The 20,434-nt window shown below is 38.1% G+C and overlaps 1 protein-coding gene across 2 annotated transcripts in view; it reads right to left on the reverse strand.

The window, feature by feature from the left end:
* Positions 1-20,434, reverse strand: part of FAM169A (family with sequence similarity 169 member A) — a 68,356-nt gene that overhangs the window by 15,546 nt on the left and 32,376 nt on the right. For both annotated transcript variants that reach the window (XM_020998493.1, XM_020998490.1), the window contains 6 exons: positions 18,103-18,237; positions 11,816-11,915; positions 11,270-11,355; positions 4,941-5,112; positions 3,439-3,618; positions 404-532 (listed from right to left, as the gene is read on the reverse strand). In XM_020998493.1, coding sequence (XP_020854152.1) covers positions 404-532; positions 3,439-3,618; positions 4,941-5,112; positions 11,270-11,355; positions 11,816-11,915; positions 18,103-18,234 — 799 coding nt within the window. In that variant the 5' untranslated portion in view covers positions 18,235-18,237. The remainder of the gene's footprint in view (positions 1-403; positions 533-3,438; positions 3,619-4,940; positions 5,113-11,269; positions 11,356-11,815; positions 11,916-18,102; positions 18,238-20,434) is intronic.

A 20,434-nucleotide genomic window follows, 5' to 3' on the forward strand; every position in this document is an offset into this window, starting at 1 on the left:
AGTCCTTTTCTTCAAACTACAACTACAAGAAAAGATGCCCACAAGGATTCTTAAGCAGGTATTTTGCATTTTGTGAATTCCAAGAGAATTCATGGATTTGTGAATCCCATGGAGACCATGCCCTTGGATCCCAGATGACAATAAGCATGCTTGTTATATGTTCAGCACCCTATCTTCTTTACCAATTCTTAATTAGGATACTGAGTAATTAGTTGAAAAGATGAAGAAGGCCCTTGGAACCACTCAGATAATTATTAGTAGCCTAAACGTTAATATACAAGAACAGTTAAACTTTAGAATACCTTTCCAGTTATTTGCTGTTGTACACACTGTGTATTATTACCAGTGGACACTTGCTTTTTAAACTAGAGTGGGATTGTAATCAACTTGTAAAAATTCTTACCTGCACGTCTAAATGCTTCTCTCTGTAATGCATTGGTGATAGGTATTCTCTGATGCCACTGTCCAGTTCCTTCAACCTCCCAAAGAAGATCATGATCCCCTGGGTACTTCTCAAAATACTGTCTACAAGCTACAAAACACATGTATAGTGGTTTTACTTTTCTTTCTTTTTTTTTTTTTTAAATTCCAGACATTTAAAAACATAACTTCTGAGAGTATATGCTAGTGAAAATAATAAAAAATCAATTTAAGTTAAAAATGTGAATGATTACCCTTGAATGACTGTTTCAACAGAAGATAGCCATGTGCAAGTGGAAGTATGCCACTGTAGAAAGAGCAATGGAACTGGAATTGGCAAATGGTTATGATACTGGATCAACTTTTAATATATACTGAGAAGATTAAATTGATTATGTATCTTTTGTTCATCCTATTTAGTTCATTGATTTTGCCCTGTAACTGTAAGTCACAGTCTTTGTCTATGAACTTAGTTCAGAAATTCAGCTAATCTGTAATGACTTAAGTTTAAAAATCCAGTTCTCTTGCTAATCATGTTCTATTCTTGCCTCAAGGAAATCTGCTATCCTGGGGGAGTTCAGGTGGATATCAGGGACTCTAATCTAGTATCTTTATACCACCAAGCTATCACCAAGCTATCCTTCAAGGATATCTTGTTTACTATCCAAAGGAGTCTAGTTTACTATCTTTAAGCTTGCAGGTAAACTCAAATAATGAACACTTCTTAGTCACAGGAGGAAAGCAATGGGCTGTTGCTAGCCCCTCATTCCCAACCAATCATATTGTTCACCATGCTTCAGCTATGTAACCAGTTATGTTGTCCTCAAGTCTATAGCCAATTGTATAATTTCCCCACCTACCCTGTTCTATTCTTTGTCCTGCTTTTGTATCTCATACCATATGGCAAGATAAGGTCAAAGTGAGTATGTGATTTAGACACAAAGGAAGATACCATGGGCAAATCAGGGGAGAATGGAATAGTTTAACCTGTCAGACCTACAGATAAGGGAAGGGTTTATGACCAAACAAGAGATAGGGAGCATTATGAGATGTAAAATGGATAATTTTGATTGTATGGAATTAAAAAGGTTTTGTACAAACAAAATCAATGCAACTAAGATTAGAAGGAAAACATTAAAATGGGAGGAAAGTTTTTACAGCAAGTATCTGATAAAGGCCTTGTTTTTCAAATATATAGAGAACTAAGTCAAATTTACAAGAATACAAGTCATTCCCTAATTATAAATGGTCAAAGGCTAAGAACAGGTGGTTGATGAAAAAGTTCTGATAAAGAAAGCAAAACTATTTATAGTCATATGAAAAAGTGCTCTAAATCACTTTTTTTTCCTTGTTGACTTGACCTTTCCAAGCCTTTAAAAAAAATTTTATTAATTTATTTTGATTTATTAAAAATCACTTCCATATGCTTTTGAGTTTAAAATTTTTCCCCCTTCATCCCCATCACCCTCCCCAAGACAGCGCACAATGCCATATAGGCTATACATTTACATTCCTATTAAACATATTTTCACATTAGTGGTGTTGTAAGTAAAAATTAAAACCAACAGGAGGAAGCAACAGAAAGAGGAAACAAAACTCAACAGAAGAGAAAAAAATAGCAATTCAACTTTCTTAGTTCTTTCTTTGGATGTGGATAGCATTTTCCATCATGAGGCCTCTGCAGATGCCTTAGATCCTTGAATTGCTGGGAAGAGTTAAGTTTATCAATATTAGTCATTGCACAACGTGGCTGTTTTTGTGTACAACATTCTCTTGGTTCTGCTCACTTCACTCAGCATCAGACCATACAAGTCTTTCCAGGTTTTTCTGAAGTCTGCCTGCTCATCATTTCTTATAGCACAATAGTATTCCATTACATTCATATACCACAACTTTCTCAGCCATTCCCCAGTTGATGGGCATCCTCTCCATTTCCAATTCTTTGCCACCACAAAAGGAGCTGCTATGAATATTTTTGTACACATGGGCCCTTTTCCCATTTGTATGATCTCTTTGGGATATAGCCCTACAAGTGTTATTGCTGGGTCAAAGGGTATGCACATTTTATAGCCCTTTGGGCATAGTTCCAAATTGTTCTTCAAAATGGCTGAATCATTTCACAACTCCACTAAAAATGCATTAGTGTTCCAATTTTCCCACATCTTCTCCAACATTTATCATTTTCCTGTTTTGTAACATTGGCCAATCTGATACCTCAGAGTTGGTTTTTTTTGGTCCGTGTTTAGCATGACTGCACATGTATAACCTATATCAAATTGCTTACCATCTCAGGGAAAGAGAGAATTTGGAACTCTAATTTTTAAAAAACAAATATTAAAAATTGTTTTTACATGCAATTGGGAAAAAGTAAAATATTATTAGAAAATAAAAAGATAGCAGCTTATAAACCAACTTTATTCAACTTATGATTCATTACCTATTAGGATTACACTCTTAGAAGGAATCAAGATTAAGATGATTAGGGGCTGAGTGAGAAGGCAGGGGTTGGGGGATGGTGAGAAGGGCACAGAATTCTCTCCCAAATACTCAGACACTGTGGGAGAGGTGGGTTGAATCACTCTAGGAAGAAGTTTAGAGCATCTGTCACCCACCCGAGCTCCAGATGCCATCCCAAAGGTAACAAAGAGTTTGGGATGGGCATTCCACACTTGATCCCTCTGCTGCCAGCCAAAGTAGTGCCTGGGTCCTTTCTAATAGCAAACAGATGGACTGCCTTAGGAGAAAAATGCTTTCAGAAGTCAATAACAAAATGTCTCATTTTTATAAACCTTGCTTTATAAATTTATCTTCGTAGAATAACAGTGAACTCTAAAAGGCTGTTTTAAAATATGATAATGATATGCTAGGGAAATAAATTAAGCTTTGACTTTCCAAAGAATCTAGGGCGTTATAATATACCTTTTGGGAGAAATTTAAATTCTAAATGTTAAAAAGTTGAGATTAAGAAATGATTTTAGTGTATAAAAACTTCCAGAACACAACTTAAAATTCATTTACCTGTATGCATAAAAGAAGACAATGGAAAACGTAAACCAAGTTTGTCTTCTGTAAAGGAATCAACAAAGTCTTCCAGCATCAGTAGCCCCAAATCTTTTCCACGATATTTCTTTCTTACAAATATTGTGTCAAGCACGGGAAGCTGATAACTTTGAGTAAGATAGGAGGTACACATGCTTCCTGCAATCATGACAATGGAAACCAATTTATCACTATTTTTTTTCACCAGTTTAAGGCAAAAAATATACATTTCATATAAGTTTATTAAATACAATCAAAACAATGTTGTTTTTAATTTAACCCAAAGAATCAGAAAACTGAGCAAAGTAATCAATTGTGGCTCAAAGGCTGTTTGGCACTTTTGCTAAATAGTGATTAATATATTGGACTTTCTTTACTAAAGGGCATATCCTGCCAGAATTAACAAACAGTTTAGGTACATGACGGGAATATGGCTACAAAGTAGTTCTCAACCCACAGACAAAGTTCTATCCAAAGTGAGTTAGGAGACAATATCCAAAGTTGATAGAACAAGAGTTGTAACAGATAGTAGGAAACAAGGTGTTTTCATGAAAGGAGGCAGGAACAGAAAAAGACAGGAATAGTGGCAATGAGAAGCCCATGGAGAGAGAGGACTAAGAAACTGATGGGGACAAAAGAAAATTGGAGACTGAAGTTCTACTAATCCTTGGGGCTAATGAATAAAGAAACTGTAAGGAGAAAATAATTCCCATGATTAACTAGAAAAGATGTGCTTTTTTTTATTCTGAGACAATGAACAGAGAGACTTGAACCCAGAGTAGAGCCTTGGACTCGTTACTTTTTAAGTTTGGTGTATTTCCTTTGCTAAAAAGTCAGTGCCTTCTAACACAATCAACCTTTCAATTCCCATGGGAATTGCTCTACAGCAATAGAACACAAAGCATTTGTCTAAACTTATCACCAAAACTGAGACATTTTGAAACACATGATAAAGTACTTAATGAATATCTTCTACCGTGTAAAACTGTTACAACAAAAACACAAGTATAGAAAATATTTACCTTACCGACCAATAGCGTGTTCCAAAAATAACCTGTGTATTCCCTCATTCAACTCCATTTGCTTTTGTTCCAAAATGAAGCAAATATTTGGTATATATGGCTTACAATTTTTAAGAATGGGAATATAGAGTAGGAAAAAAGTTTCCATTAACAGGTTGTGGAATTCTACCTAAATACTGTTGATATTGTTCCTAATTGAAATTCAGAAAGTGAGCAACAAACTAAATGAGCTTAAAATACAATACTTTTTAAAAACTTGCTGATGAAAGAAAGATTCCTTATTCTCAGTTCTGTGGATTAGTAAAAAACAAAACAAAACAAAAAAATAATAATATTCCCTTAACAAGTACTAAATAAAATAACTCTACTTAGAATCCAACTGAATAATTTAATAACACATTTGTATTAATAGAACAATCTGCTTTGGTAGACATAAACAATATACTTTAAAACACTCACCTGTAGGTTTAACTGAATAAAATCCAATGGCTTCACCTTTCTTCCACAAGATTTTAGCATAATCCGTACTGCTATGGCATAGAAAGGGAACCTCATTTCTTTCCATTTCCCGTTTTCTATAAATAATTCGATTCAAAACATACAGCACCACTCTCTCCCCAAGAGTGCTCACCTAAAGGGAAGAGTCAATTCTAACAGTTAGATCAAGAGTGTTGCTACTCACTTTACTCCTGGCTCCTACTCCTTGGAATTCACATCAGTTCTAATAAATTAAATAAGGGCCCACAATGAATGTTACATACATCGTCAGGTGTGGTCAATATGTCAGTTGCTAAATCTTTTTCTGTTAGAAGGAAGGGTTAAATTCCAAGGGATGATGTTGGGAAGACCTATCTAAAAAATGATTATGATATATTTCAAAAAAGACATTAACAACTTTTTGTTTTAATATTCATTATATTTCACTAAATACAAATACATTATCCATCCATACATTCTAAATAACACCTATTTTAACAGACTGATAGACACCAGTCACATTAAAAGAGTTGATTCAAGAAAAAAATTTGTCTTAAGTACGTTCACCTTCCTCTTTAGTAGCTCAGGTCTTCATCTGCCTCCCTGGTTGTCCCTACATTAGCTGTCCTTAATGCTCTCAAATCTTTTCCACCCCTGCTCCAAGCCCCATATTCAAACAAAAATTGTGTGTGCCATCCCATAAAGGCATGATCTCTGCGGTCTTACCAAAGTGAGAACTCATTACAAATTAATTCATGTCAGCATAAATGCTACTGTGAACAGGTAAGGTTGCTTGTCCTCCCCATTTACAACACAATGGCCTTAAGAGGCCATTACTACCACCCTTAACATCTGATTCAAAGAAGTGGTTCTAACAGTAGGAATTTCAGTTTAGATGAAGGTGGCACCATGGATGGCAGCTGGGTAGCACACACTTTTTAAACAAGCAGACCTTGTATTACTTGTCAACACATACCATGTAACAAACATCTAATCCATGTCTAGATGGTGTGCTTTGCTCCATATGTTACCATCATTTCCTACAGACATGCCAAATGGCTATGTCCAAATAATCTGGCTCAACTTTCTTCAGAGGACAAGAGATTTCTTTAGAAATACTGGCTGACAGGCAAATGGATAAAGTGTAAAGAATAAATGGATAAAGTTACCTACCCTAATAAAATGACATTTAAAAACCCTCTTCCCCATTAGAATGTAAGTGCTTTGCAAACAGGGATTCTTTCATTCTCTGTACTTGTATGTACAGCACACAGCAGGTGCTTAATAAATACAAGATCACAAGACCTCCCAACTCAGAAAGTGACATTCCCTGTCCTACAAGCAATGTCCCCATTCCACCAGATACTCCTCTCATTCCTGGGACCATGGTTGTATTATCAATTTATACCCAGGAGCCATGTTTCTCTTAAACTGTTAAAGATGACTATAAATTGTCCACAGCCTCCTAAGGGCTACAACTACAAATAGCTCTGACCCAAGGCCACCTTAAACTTCCTCCCTTCTGTATTGGACTACTCCAAACCCCTTCCCATCAAGAGCAGCCCTTCTTTATTAGACTTTCACTTTCTCCTGAGCCTGAGTGCATAAGCTGAAAGAGAAAATAAGAGGATTGGGCACCTTTTAAGGAAATAAAAGAAAAGTGAGAGGCAGGAAAATGGGACAGACTTAGAGGAAATGTCTAAGAGCAGGTAGGTATACAATATTTAGTGATATGTACTTGTGACATACTTCTTCCCTGTAAAATGACTCAGTATGATAGCTTTAAAAAAACAAAAACAAATGAAAAGAGGGTAAAACAGTTTAAAGAATCAGGGTAAAACAGTTTAAAGAATCATCATGACTCCAGGCTATTAGGGAGAATGATAATCTCCTAAATGCAATGGAAAGATAGATAGTATAGTTTGAAATTCCTCTTTCATTTGGAGAATATTCCTCCTGACAGTGTCCCATGCTTATGAAGTGGCTAAGGTGCCTAATGGACCCAGGTTTTTAACTCTAGGTCCAGAACTCTTTTAATATGTCAGGCTTGATTTGAAAGCCAAGATAAGTAAGAATACAATAAGTGTACATCTCTTGCCCAGTAGATAAATGGTCAAAGGATATGAACAGGCAGTTCTCAGATGAAGAAATTAAAGCCATCTATAGTCACATTAAAAAAATGCTCTAAATCACCATTGATTAGAGAAATGTAAATGAAATGCAAGCCAAAACAACACCTATCAGATGACAAAACAGGAAAATGATGGAACACTAGTGCATTGTTGGTGGAGTTGTAAAATGATCATTTTGGAGAGCAATTTGGAACTATGCCCAAAGGGCTATAAAAATGTGCATACCCTTTGACCCAGCAATAGCACTTCTAGGGCTGTATCCCAAAGAGATCATACAAATGCGAAAAGACCCACATGTACAAAAATATTCATAGCAGCTCTTTTTGTGGTGGCAAAGAATTGGAAATTGAGAGGATGCCCATCAATTGGGAAATGGCTGATCAAATTGTGGTATATGAATATAATGGAATACTATTGTGCTATAAGAAATATGAGCAGGCAGACTTCAGAAAAACCTGGCAAGACTTGTATGGTCTGATGCTGAGTGAAGTGAGCAGAACCAGGAGAACGGTGTACACAGTAACAACCACATTGTGTGATAACTAATATTGATAAACTTAACCCTTCTCAACAACACAAGGATCTAAGCCATCCCCAAAGACCTCATGATGGAAAATGCTATCTACATCCGAAGAAAGAACTATGGAGTTCGAATGCAGACCAAAGCATACTATTTGCTATTTTTTTCCCTTCTATTGTGTTTTGTTTCCTCTTTCTGATGGTTCCTCCTATTGGTTCTAATTCTTACTTACAACATTACTAATGAGAAAGTATTTCTCCTTTAATAGGAGAAAGTATTTCTCCTTTAATAGGAATGTATATGTATAGCCTATATCAGACTGCATGCCATCTTGGGCAGGGAGGTGGGGAGGGAGAGGGAGAAAAATTTAAAACTCAAAAGCTTATGGAAGTGATGGTTGATGAGACGGAGTACATCTTGCTGCCCTTGGATCTAATTACCAGGTCCAGACATACTACTTTACCAGAGTACTAAAAGATCTGGCAGGTGTGATTGGCTAAGACGCCATCTGTGACTTTTAAAACAAATGGAAGAGGAGATTCCCCTGAACTGGAGAGGGAGGAATGCTGTCTTCATTTTCAAAAAACTGTCAAGAGTGAAGGGTACAAACTAGAGGCCAGAGAGATTCACTTCAATTCCGGGCAACATTACGTAACATGTTAGAGATGGTTTAAGAATATTTAGACAAGGGAGTGAGGGGTAATAAAGAGCAAACTAGTAGGACTTCATCAAGAACAGGCTATCCAGGGCAGATAGGTGGGGCAGTGGATAGAGTACCGGCCCTTAAGTCAGGAGGACCTGAGTTCAAATCCACCCTCAGACCAAAGATTTGACACTTACTAGCTGTGTGACTCTGGGCAAGTCACTTAACCCCAACTGCCTTAAAAAAAAAAGAATAGGCTATCCTGCACCAATCTCATCTTTTGTTTTTTGATGGGGACACTACACTGACAGATCAGGAAAATGCTGTCTACGTAGTGTACCCATGGTTGTTATTTAGTCAATTAGTTGGGTCCAACTCTTTGTGATGCTATTTGGGGTTTTCTTGACAAAGATACTGGAGGGGGTTGTCATTTTCTTCTCCAGCTCATTTTACAGATGAAGAAACTGAGGCAGACAGAGTTAAGCGACTTGCCCAGGGTCACACAGCTAGTAAGTGTCTGAAGCTGGATTTGAACTCAGGTCCTCTTGATTCCAGGCTTCTGCACTGTGCCACCTAGTTTGCTATTTAACATTTTTATTAACAACAACATAGATGGCATGCTTATCAAAGATGCAAAATTTAATTCAAAGGTTATTAAGCAGAGATGTGCTTAAGCACACCCTATGCTGCTAAGCGCTGGGGTAAACAAAGACAAAACTAAAACAGTCCTGGCCCTCCAGAAGCTTTCATTTTATTTGGAGGTGGCAATAGAGGGGGATGGACACATATATAACATGTACAAGGATTAAATGAATCCATTTTGGCATGACATCTTCTCCAAAGGGGTGCAGACAGCAACCCTGATCTCTTTGTTTAGTCATTTTCAAAACTAAAGAAAACTGTACTTTTGCTTTACAATTTTTGTGAAGTTTCACCTTTTGCGTCTCAATTGTTATAAAATGTGATTTGGGAACTACCTTGTGGGGGTGAGGGAAGGAATTTTTTTTTCCTTCTGATTTAGTAAAACCTTTTCTCTAAATAAATAAATAATGTCTTTGACACATTTGGCTAAAATACATGTAGACTGTTTTCTTCTACATGAGAGAACCACTTATACAAAGGCATGATAGGAAAGGTGTGAAGTTTTCTAAGAGAAATCCAAGCTATCAAAACCATATGAAAAAAATGCAAACTACTAATAATTAGAAAAATGCAAATTACAGGTTCCGCTTCATACCCTCAGATTAACAAAAAAGGAAAATGACAAACTATTGAAGGCTCTGAGGGAAAACGGAAACATTAATACACTGTTGCTAGAGCTTTCCATTTATTTAGCCCTTCTAGAAAGCCATTTAAAACTATGCCCCCAAAGTCATTAAATTGTACATATTCTTTGACTCAGTAATATAGCCTCTAGGTCTATACTCCAAAGAGATCAAATTAGAAATAGATTCACATGGACAAAAATGTCTTTCTGTAGTAGCAAACAACAACAACAACAACAAAATCAAGGCAGAGGACTAAGGGAGTACCCAGGGGAATAGCTAAGCAACTTATGGCATATTAATGTAATGGAACATTACTGCACCATAATAAGCAACGAAACAGATGGTTGCAGGGAAAGCTGAGAAGATTTGCAAGACTGAAGTGAGCAGAAACAAAAAAATGTATACAATACCAACATCATTCAGAAATGACTTTGAGGGACAGGTAGGTGGCACAGAAGATAAGAGCACCAGCCCTAGAGTCAGGAGGACCTGAGTTCAAATCTGACCTCAGACACATACTACTTAACTAGCTGTGTGACTCTGGGTAAGTCACTTAACCCCAGCTGCCTCACAAAAAAAAAAATGACCTTGAAAGACTAAAGAACTCTGATCAATGTAATAGTCAACCACAATTCCAGAGTACTGGAGATAAAGCATTCTAACCATTTCCTGACAGCGAGGTGATATTTTAAAGACGCAGAATGAGAGGTACTTTGGGGCAGCTAGGTGATACAGTGGATGGAGAACCAGCCCTACAGGTCAGGAGGACCCGAGTTCAAATGTGGCCTTGGACACTTATTAGGGGTATGACCCTGGGCAAGTCACTCAACCCCAAATGCCTCAAAAAAAAAAAGAGAAATACATCTTTGGACATAGCTATGGTTGCAATCTGCTTTGATTGAGTTTTTGTTGTTGAGCTGTTTTCAATCATATCAGACTCTTCACGACTCCATATGGGGTTTTCTTGGCAGAGACACTGGAGTGTTTGGCTAGTTCCTTCTCCAGTTCATTTTATAGATGAGGAAACTGAGGCCAACAGGATTAAGTGACTTGCCAAGGGTCACACAGCTTGTATGTGTCTGAGGCCAGATTTGAACTCAGAAAGAAGAGTGTTCCTGACTGCCAGCCTAGTACAGGCCAAGCACTCTATCCACTGTACCACCTAGCTGCCCCTAACACAGCAACAAAATGGTTGGAATCTGCTTTGCTTAACTAGGCAAATCGATAATGAGGTTTCTTCCTTTTCCTTCAATTCATAACGGGGAGTATGGGGAGGAAAATAAATACTTGTTAACTGAAAATAAATTTAATTTTTAAAAAATAAAGGAAAGAAGACAGGAGATAAAATGTCACACAGAATGGACATTTAATAAGTTAAGAGCAACCAGAAGGGGAGAATCAAGAGAGTGAATATCATGCCCTTGGTGAGGAGGAGGGATGGGGGTGGGAGAGAAGTGGGGAAGGGGATGACACATGGCAGTTATTTTCAAATATTTGACAGGCAGTCACAAGAAGGGGTGGACATGCTCCGCCTGGGACCAGAGGGCAAAATAAGGCACAATGGTTTTCAGTTTCCAGGAGGCGGTCTTCAATTCTTTGGAAGGAAAGATCTCCTAAGATTCTATTCAGATTGCGCAGAGTACAGCAGATAAATGCCACGGACGATAGTTAGTCGACATCAAAACACTGTATTAGGAGAAAAGGTCTTAATAAAGCAACGTAAGTAGAAAACGTCAAAATCTCATTACCTGCTGAAGCCCTTCTCTAGAAGGGATTGATGTTTTCACAATATCATCAACATCCCACCACTGATCAGCAAGGTACAGAGCCACAGCTTCAGAGGAAACAGATCACAAAGGAAGGAGGGAAGAGAGTACTATTAATAATTAAATCCAAGGCGCTATTTATTGTATTACTGTCGCTACTTAGTAGAAGAGCTTTTTAAATGTTTATAAGGTCAGTAAAGAAACCCCAAAATCAAACAACAGTTCTGTAAATATTTTCTTTGGAATTTTAGTCAATATCTTTAAATCGGGCTCGTTCTAACACTTGGCAAAATGAAGCCATCTTGGCCAGCTCTGCTCAGTTAGGAAAATAATTTCACACCCTGGGGCAATGGATAAGGAAGCAACCAAAAAAGGAATAGGAGGCAAGTGAGGGTTTCTCTAAAATCAGGCCTTGAGGAATTATAGTTAAAAATACACTGTTACAAAAGTATATGTAAGTCGTTTTAAATGTTTCTAAAAGTATGGAGGAAAACCTACTAGTTTATAAAAAACAAACAAGAAATATACCTGTGAGTGAGTCCTCCGGTGCAAAAAGAGCAAGAACTTTGTGGGTCTGGTCACCACCATAAAGAGGGATGAAGCCAACAGTTGACAGGCTGATTGGAATCTGAAAGAAATAAGAATGGTTTATTGTGAGGAGCTAACGGGAAAATGCAACAAAACCACACAGAAGTCACAATGCTAGCTACATTTACTGTATCTGTGAACATCTGTTTGTGATCAGGCAGGTAGGGGGCACAGCAGATACAGTGAAGAAAACTTGGAGGCCTCAGTTCAAATCCTGCCTTGGCTACTAACTAGGTAACCATGGGCAAGTGACTTAACTTCTATCTGCCTCAGTTTCCTCATGTGCAAAATGGGGATTATAATAGCACCTACCTTACAAGTAGAATCAAATAACTTAACACTGGTAAAGTGCTTTGTAAACTTTAAAGAAACTACATAAAATGCTATTATTACAAAGAGGCTAGCTACTCGATTTTAATGAAAGTAACCATTTTTGTCACATTCATTCCAATTATACAAGGTCACCATCATGGTGGTAGGCTCACATCCTTATGTGGCATAGTCTAATTAGGGAGAGAGTTTATAAGAAGCAAAGCATTTCATAAGAAATCATACTTTGTCACTAACTTTTCTGAGATTTGTTTCAAAATACCCCTCCTGCCTACTTTGAAGGACCCTATAAGGATCAAATGAGCTAAGGCATGTAAAATGCTTCATGACTATGTGGCGATAAAAAAGGTTCAAGAGACATAGCTTCTGGGTAATTTAATCACTTATTAATAAGGCTAGCACATTTATGAATAAAAGGATGGTCATTTGGCTGTCTCTCTTAGACCAAAGACCATCATGGTGGTAGGCTCACATTCTTATGTGGCATAGTCTAATTAGGGAGAGAGTTTATAAGAAGCAAAGCATTTCATAAGAAATCATACTTTGTCACTAATTATACCCCAAAAAGAAATGAGGGACAGAAAGGAAGGATTTTTTTAAATCAATAATATGGTTAAATAAACGAATGCTCTTTTTCCAGCATAATGAGTACTGTTTATCAGCTTGGCATCTCTTTCCCTTATCCAAAGAGGAATTCCCCAAGTCACACAAAATACTACCAGAGGATTCCAATCATTGAAGCACACCCTTAGAGTTCATCAAACATCACCAGATGAAGCTTGGGTCCCTTCCCTCTGTAACATCCCTGACCAGCAATCACCCAACCTCTACCTTGAGCCTCCTGGGACAAGGGCCTCCATTCCCTAAGGTAGCCAATCCACTTTGGCCATTCTAAATTGTCAGGAAGTTTTTCTATGCCTTGTTCAAAATCTCTCTTCAAAAAAGTATGCCCCTTTTTGCTCTATAGAGTCAAGAAAAAGAAGTTTTCTCTATGAGTCAACCCCTCAGGTATGTAAAGACTAAGATGTCCCTGGGCCCCAGGGCTTCTATTTAACAAGGAAGGGCTCAACACAGTTTCTCTATTCATTTCCCACTGGAATAATTTTGGACTTCTCTGGAACTCTCCAAGAAGTCTCCCTCCCCACCAACCAACACACACACACACACACACACACACACACACACTCTTCCTCCTCCCATTCTTTTCCGTTTCCTTCCTTTAGATTGTAAGCTCCTTGAGGGCAGGACTTGGTTGTTATTTGTATTTGTATCCCCAGCTCTCTGCATACTGCTTGGCACACAGTAGACACTTAATAAATGTTGACTGATTTGACTGATGTTCCCACTGAGTCTACTCTTAGTTTATGGAAACAGCACAGGGCTAGACGTCAAAAGGCCTGAGCAAGTCCCCTCTTTGCTGCATCCAGTGGCCAAGTCACTTAACTTTTCTGAGATTTGTTTCAAAATACCCCTCCTGCCTACTTTGAAGGATCCTATAAGGATCAAATGAGCTAAGGCATATAAAATGCTTCATGACTATGTGGTGATAAAAAAGGTTCAAGAGACATAGCTTCTGGGTAATTTAATCACTTATTAATAAGGCTAGCACATTTATGAATAAAAGGACGGTCATTTGGCTGTCTCTCTTAGACCAAAGACCATCATGGTGGCAGGCTCACATCCTTATGTGGCATAGTCTAACTATTTGCCAATTGGGTCTCCCTCCGCTGTACCCCCTTTCTGGCTACTTTCCTCTAGAAGCACTTCTACTAGTCGATGGCCCTGTCCCCATATCATATTTTCATAGAAATAGGTATGTGCTGGAATCAGGGGCTGTTAGATTTCCAGAAATCAGCAAACTATAAGACAGGGCTTGATTTATTATTTTGTTGATTGTCTAGATTTAAGTGACGGGAGAAAATGTTAATGAAGCACATTAAATTTAAAAGTATGTCATATGTACATATTTTATTCCCCAGTATACTACCAGCTGGCAGGGACTTTAGAGATAGCTCAGTCTGGAGCCTAGGTTAGAGAGGTTAAAGGAACTGCTCAGATTTACACAGATAGTAGGAAATCTGGCACTAGAGACCTGGTCTACCAATTTTTGGTTCTTCCCCCCCTCCCCTCCGACTTTATTACACATTGTTTTTATGCCTGGTACATTCAGTTCAGTCCTTTTTTCAGTCGTGTCTGACTCCTCTTGACCCCACTTGGTATCAGAGACCTGGTTTCTCAATTTTTTTTTCTCCCCACTTTATCATACATTGTTGTTACGCCTGGTACATTTAGTTCAGTCATTTTTTTTTCAGTTGTATCTGACTCTCCATGACCCCATTTGGCAATTTTCTTGGCAAAGATAATTGGAGTGGTTTACTATTTCCTTCTCCAGATCATTTCACAGATGAGAAAACTGAGGCAAACAGGGTTAAGTGACTTGCCTTAGATCATATACCCAGTAAGTATCTGAGACTAGATTTTTTAAAAAATAATAATTTATTTTTAATTCACTTCCATAAGATTATGAGTTTTAAATGTTTTCCCCTCCTTCTCCCTCCCCAAGGTGGTGTGCAATTTGATATAGGCTCTACTTATATATTCATATTAAACATATTTTCACATTAATCATGATGTAAAGATGAATTAGAACTAATGGGAGGAACCATGAGAAAGAAGAAACAAAACCAAACAACAAAAGAAAAGGAGAGCAAATCGTATGCTTCCATCTGCATTCAGACTCCAAAGTTCTTTCTCTGCATATGTATAGTATTTTCCATCTTGAGTCTTTTGGAGTTGTCTAAGATCCCTGAATTGCTGAGAAGAGCTAAGTCTATCAAAGTCAGTCACTGCACTATGTGACTATTACTGTGTACAATGTTCTCCTGGTTCTGCTCACTTCATTTTGTATTCATTTCAGTTTGTATAAATCTTTCCAGGTTTTTAAACAACATATTGTAGGATTATTATTCTTAATCCACTCTGCTATCCACTTCCATTTTATGGGAGAGTTCATCCCATTCACATTCACAGTTATAATTACTATCAGTGTCTTTCTCTCCATCCTATTTTCCCCCCTTTTATGCTTTTCTTCCTCCTTTCTCCCTTTCCCTCCTCAGTAGAGATTTGCTTTTAACCACCCCCTCCCTCAGTCTACTCTTCCTTCTATCCATCCCTTCCCTTTTCTTTCCCCTTTCCCCTCCTAATTCCTATAGGGTAAGTTAGATTTCTATACCTAACTGATTGTTATTCCCTCTTTGACCCAAATCTGATGACAGTAAGGTTCAAACAATGCTCACCTCCCTCCCTTCTTTCTCTACTGCAACAGGTTTTTGTGCCTTTTCATGTGATGTAATTTACCCTTTTCTGTCTCCTCCTTTCCTCTTCTCCCAGAACAATCACATTTCACTACTTAAGATTTCTATCATCACATCAAAGTCAACTTAAACCCGCCCCCCTCTGTCTATACATATAACCCCTTAAAACGGTATAATAACAACATAGTTCTCAGGCATTACACAAGTATCATTTTCCCTTGTAGGGATGTAAACACTTTGCCTTTATAAATAACATGTTTTTTTTCTGTCCTGTTTACCTTTTTATGTCTCTCTTGAGTCTTGTATCTGAAGATCAAATTTTTTGTTGAGCTCTGGTCTTGGCATCAGGAAGGTTTAGAAGTCCCCTATTTAATTGAATGTCCATCTCCTCCTCTGAAAGATTGTGCTCAATTTCACCAAGCAGTTGATCCTTGGTTGTAATCCAAGTTTCTTTGCCTCATGGAATATTGTATTCAACACCCTTTGATCTTTTAATGTAGAAGCTGCAAGGTCCTATGTAATCCTGACTGTGGTTCCAGGATATTTAAATTTTTTCTTTCTGGCCACTTATAGTATTTTCTCTTTGACCTAGTAATTTTGGAATTTGGCTACAATATTTCTTGCTGTTTTCAATTTGGGATCTCTTTCAGGAGGTGATCAGTGGATTCTTTCAAAGACTATTTTACCTTCTGGTTCTAGGACTTTAGGGCAGTTTTCCTTGATGATTACCTGAAAAATGCTATCCAGGCTCTTTTTTTCACCATGGTTTTCAGATAGACCAATAATTTTTAAATTGTCTCTCTTAGATCTATTTTTCAAGTCAGTTGTTTTACCAATGAGCTATTTTACGTTTTCTTCTATTTTTTCATTCTTTTGTTTCTATTTGACTGATTCCTGATATCTCATAGAGTCTTTAGCTTCCATTTGCCCAATTCTAATTTTTAAAGAATTGTTTCCCTTTATTAGATTTTCTACCACCTTTTCCATTTGGCCCATTTTACTTTTTAAGGAGTTCTCTTCAGTGAGTTTTTGTGCCTCCTTTTCCATTTGGCCAATTCTACTTTTTAACAAGTTGATTTCTTCAGTGTACTTTTTTTCATTTGGCCAATTGTATTTTTGAAAGACTTCTTTTCTTCAATGTATTTTTTTCCCTCTATTTGGCCAAATGCATTTTTTAAGGACTTGTTTTCTAGTCAATTTTTGTCCTTTTTTCAAGCTGTTGACTCTCTCTTGCATACCTTTCATTTCCTTTCCCAGTTTTTTTTTGTACCTCTCTTATTTCACTTTTAAACTCCTTCTTGAGCTCTTTCAAGAAGGCTTTTTGGGCTTGAGATTAGTTCATATTCCCCTCTGAGGTTTTGAATGTGGGTATACTGACAATGTTGTCCTCTTCTGAACTTGTGGCTTGATCTTCCCTGTCCCAATAATAAGATTCTACTGTCATCGTATTTCTGCTTTCTGCTCATGGTGTTTGCCTATTTCCTGGCTTTTAAAGTTGAGCTCTTCTGCTGCCAGTGTAGGGGGCACTGACCCAAGCTGCTTGTGCTGGGAGCCCAGAACCTGCTCACTGGCATTGTGTGCTGGGGCCTTGGGTGCTGGCAGCTGAAGGCTGTAAGTGTCTGGCAGCTTACCTGGTGCCAAACTGGAATCAGCAGCACTGAAGCTCTCAGGGTGGGGGTAGAAAGTCTGGCCCCTGGAGGGTGCCTGCTTACCCTGGCTTCTTTAAAGTACTTGAATGTTTAGGGGCTGGAGGACATCTGCCAGCCTGGAGTTGTGCTGAGGTACTAGAAGATTTGGCTGCAGGAGAATGCTGGCGCACGTGGTGGTTTTGCAAGCTGGTGTTTACTAGTTCCCCTGCCTGTGCAGAGGCCGGGGCGGGGGAGGGGGGGGGGAGTCCTAATGTTGGCTTTTTCCTGATTCACCACTTTGGGGCTCAGGATCTCCCCCTGGTTTGCTGAGGGGGGCTTGCCACAGGTTTGCTGGGATGCTAGCTGTCCTGTACTGCTCCCCCCCTCCCTCAGAGGGAGAGAGGCCTTTCCCATTAATCCCCCAAGCTTCCTGGACTACAAGACTCTTGTACCCCATCTTTCTGCTGGCTCAGCTGTTCCAGGGTTTTTCCTGGGGTGAACATTTCTGGGTTTTCAGAGGTCAATAAGGGAGGGTGAGAGCAACTTACTTCTTACTCTGCCATCTTGGCTCCCAGAAGTCCAGGAACTCCTGAGGCTGAATTTGAATTTCGAAAGATGAATCTTTGCAATTCTAGGCCCAGCACCCTGTCCACTGAAGCTGTTATCACACAATGTCACATACTAAATTACAACTTTGTTTTGTTTTTCTAATGACGTAAGCTCTTTTAAAAAATTATGAACATATGTATTTTTTTAAATACCCAAAATTCAAAAGTTGAGTCTGCTTTCTTTTTAAAACCATCAATCTTATAACTCAAACTTCTGGTTAAAGTATCAAAGACTTACAATTAGCATTTGAAAATTGTAAATTAAACAATCTAGCACTCCTTGGAAATATAGTTTCACTTCTAAATTCACTCATTATTAAATAAAAACCAGGACTAGAACACCTTACCAGATTATTGAGAAAAGGAAAATGTTCTGGGTTCTCTGGGTCCCCACACCTGAGATCTAACAAGTAATCTTCTGCAGAACTTTCTAATTCTTCATGACTACAGTTATTCAGCATGTCCACAGGAAATGCCATCCCCTTAAAAAGAAAAATAACATGGATTAAAATTTGTAAAAACACCAAATTATCAACTATAAATCAAGGGTTTCCTTTAAAAGCAGGAAGAAAAAGGGTAGCACATTTTTGATGTAACTTTTTTTTTTTAAACCAATGAGGAGTTTCTTTGTCTCAAGGGATGGCTCCCTGATTAGGGAAATAGAGAGCTATCTATTTCAGACAGAAAAGTGATGTAAAAACAGAAGGTATAGATCCAATTCTAAAAATAAATTAAATCAATGAGAAACAAGGTCTACGCTGAAAACCTGGGCTACTGAGTCAGAGGACCCCTTTATGTCATGCAGCTTAATCAATCAATGAACATTTATTAAGTGCTTACTAGGTTCTAGCCTTTGTGCTAAGATCTACAAGAGCCATTTGGGTACTCATTTGTAAATTTAATTTCTACTGTAGCTGATAACTCAGAGAGGGATGGGCATACTAGAAGCTATGAATCTCTGGAACTAGATAATTACGGGTGAAGCTCTTCCCTTGGAAGACAGAAAAGCAGCAGTTTTAAGAGTAGCTCCAAAGAAATGAAGAGAACATACAGTTACTCCAGGAAGAACAAAGAAGGAACTTCAGTGACTCCCGATTTCCTCTAGCTTGACTATCAACTATTCTATTAGCATTTAAAAATCCTTTACAACCTTTCTCAACCCAATTTTTCCAGATTGATTTCACAATATTCCCCCTTAGGCAGGCATTCTACATTCCAACCAAATTGATCTCCTGACTATTGTTCCCTAAAAGACATTCCATCTCCCCTCTCATTTGTTGCCCTGTGTCCCCTCTGCCAGGAATGCACTCTCTACTTACTTCTACATTTTAAAATCCCTAGCTTCCTTCAAGGTGGTAAAACTGATAAAGTGCTGAAAGAGGAGTTAGGAAGACCTGAGTTCAAATACAGCAGATACTTACTGGCTGTGTAACCCTGGGGCAAGTCACTTAACCCCTCAGCTCAGTAGCCTCATCCATCAAATGGTATGATCACAATAGCACTACTTCCCAGTGTAGTAAAGACAATATATTATGTTTGTGTTTTGTAAACCTTAAGGTGATATATAAATGCTAGCTACTATTATTATTACATATACATATTTTCTACTGATTTATCTGTGCACATTATTTCCTTTCATAAAAGGTAAATTCCTTGTAGGTAGAGCAAGGGTGGGGAACCTGTGGCCTCTAGGTCCTCAAGTGCAGCCCTGTGACTGAATCCAAACCTCACAGAACAAATCCCCAGATTTGTTCCCTACCCCAGGGGTAGAGACTATTAGGTTTTTATATCCCTAGAAATAAGCAATGATGCCTTTTACATGGTTGTGATTTTTTTTTTTTGAGCAAAGGCCTATAAAACCTTATGACTGATTCCTGGAAATTCTATATTCGGGGGGAAAAAAAATAACAAGTTGTGTCTAACTCTTAGTAACCTCATGCATTTGTCCATGGGGTTTTCTTGGCAAAGATACTGGAGTGGTAAGTACTAGTTGTTTATTATGACTTTTATTATTATTATTACGGAAATCCTGGAAGAGTGGTACTGCTGAGGTCAGATTTGGGAGAACAGTTTAGGTATGAAAGAATTCACTTAGACCTTCTCTGTAGCCATTCATCTGGGAGCTTTATTTAACATGTGAGCAGCATGGGCCTCCTTAGCAAGAAAGCTAAGTGAGCCCCAATATTTGGGGGAGTTATGCTTATATAGAGGTTTCAGAATGATGATGTAGTTTTAGAGGTTTTTATGGAGGTTAAAGATTAAAGACAGGACAGGATGAGGGAGACAAAAGGAATTCTTTATAGTTTAAAGATTTAAGGACAGGGCAGAGTAACACAGGTTAATTAGAGACAGGGGAAACATAGGATAAAGGAGCTTAGAAGTTTTGTAGTATTTCAAGATAAAGGGAAGAGACTTTAGGATGCCCTCAAAGTTACAGGATTTCCAAAGCAACCCTTAATATTCTTTTTAGCCCTTAGGGCACCGTTTGTATCCATATCATTTCTTCCAGCTCTTCTTTTCCCCAAAGCCAAAGGATGAAGGGACAGAGCTTAAGGAGAGTGAACATGACAAAAGATCTCAGTTGAAGTCCTAGGCACTCCCTCTGATCATTATGTCACATGTAATTTTATTATTTTACAATTACATTAAGAGCTTATTGAAACTCTATACCCTGGTGTT

This window comes from Phascolarctos cinereus, unplaced genomic scaffold (genome assembly GCF_003287225.1).
Source record: "Phascolarctos cinereus isolate Bilbo 61053 unplaced genomic scaffold, phaCin_HiC Scaffold_4;HRSCAF=312, whole genome shotgun sequence".
Taxonomy (NCBI): domain Eukaryota; kingdom Metazoa; phylum Chordata; class Mammalia; order Diprotodontia; family Phascolarctidae; genus Phascolarctos; species Phascolarctos cinereus.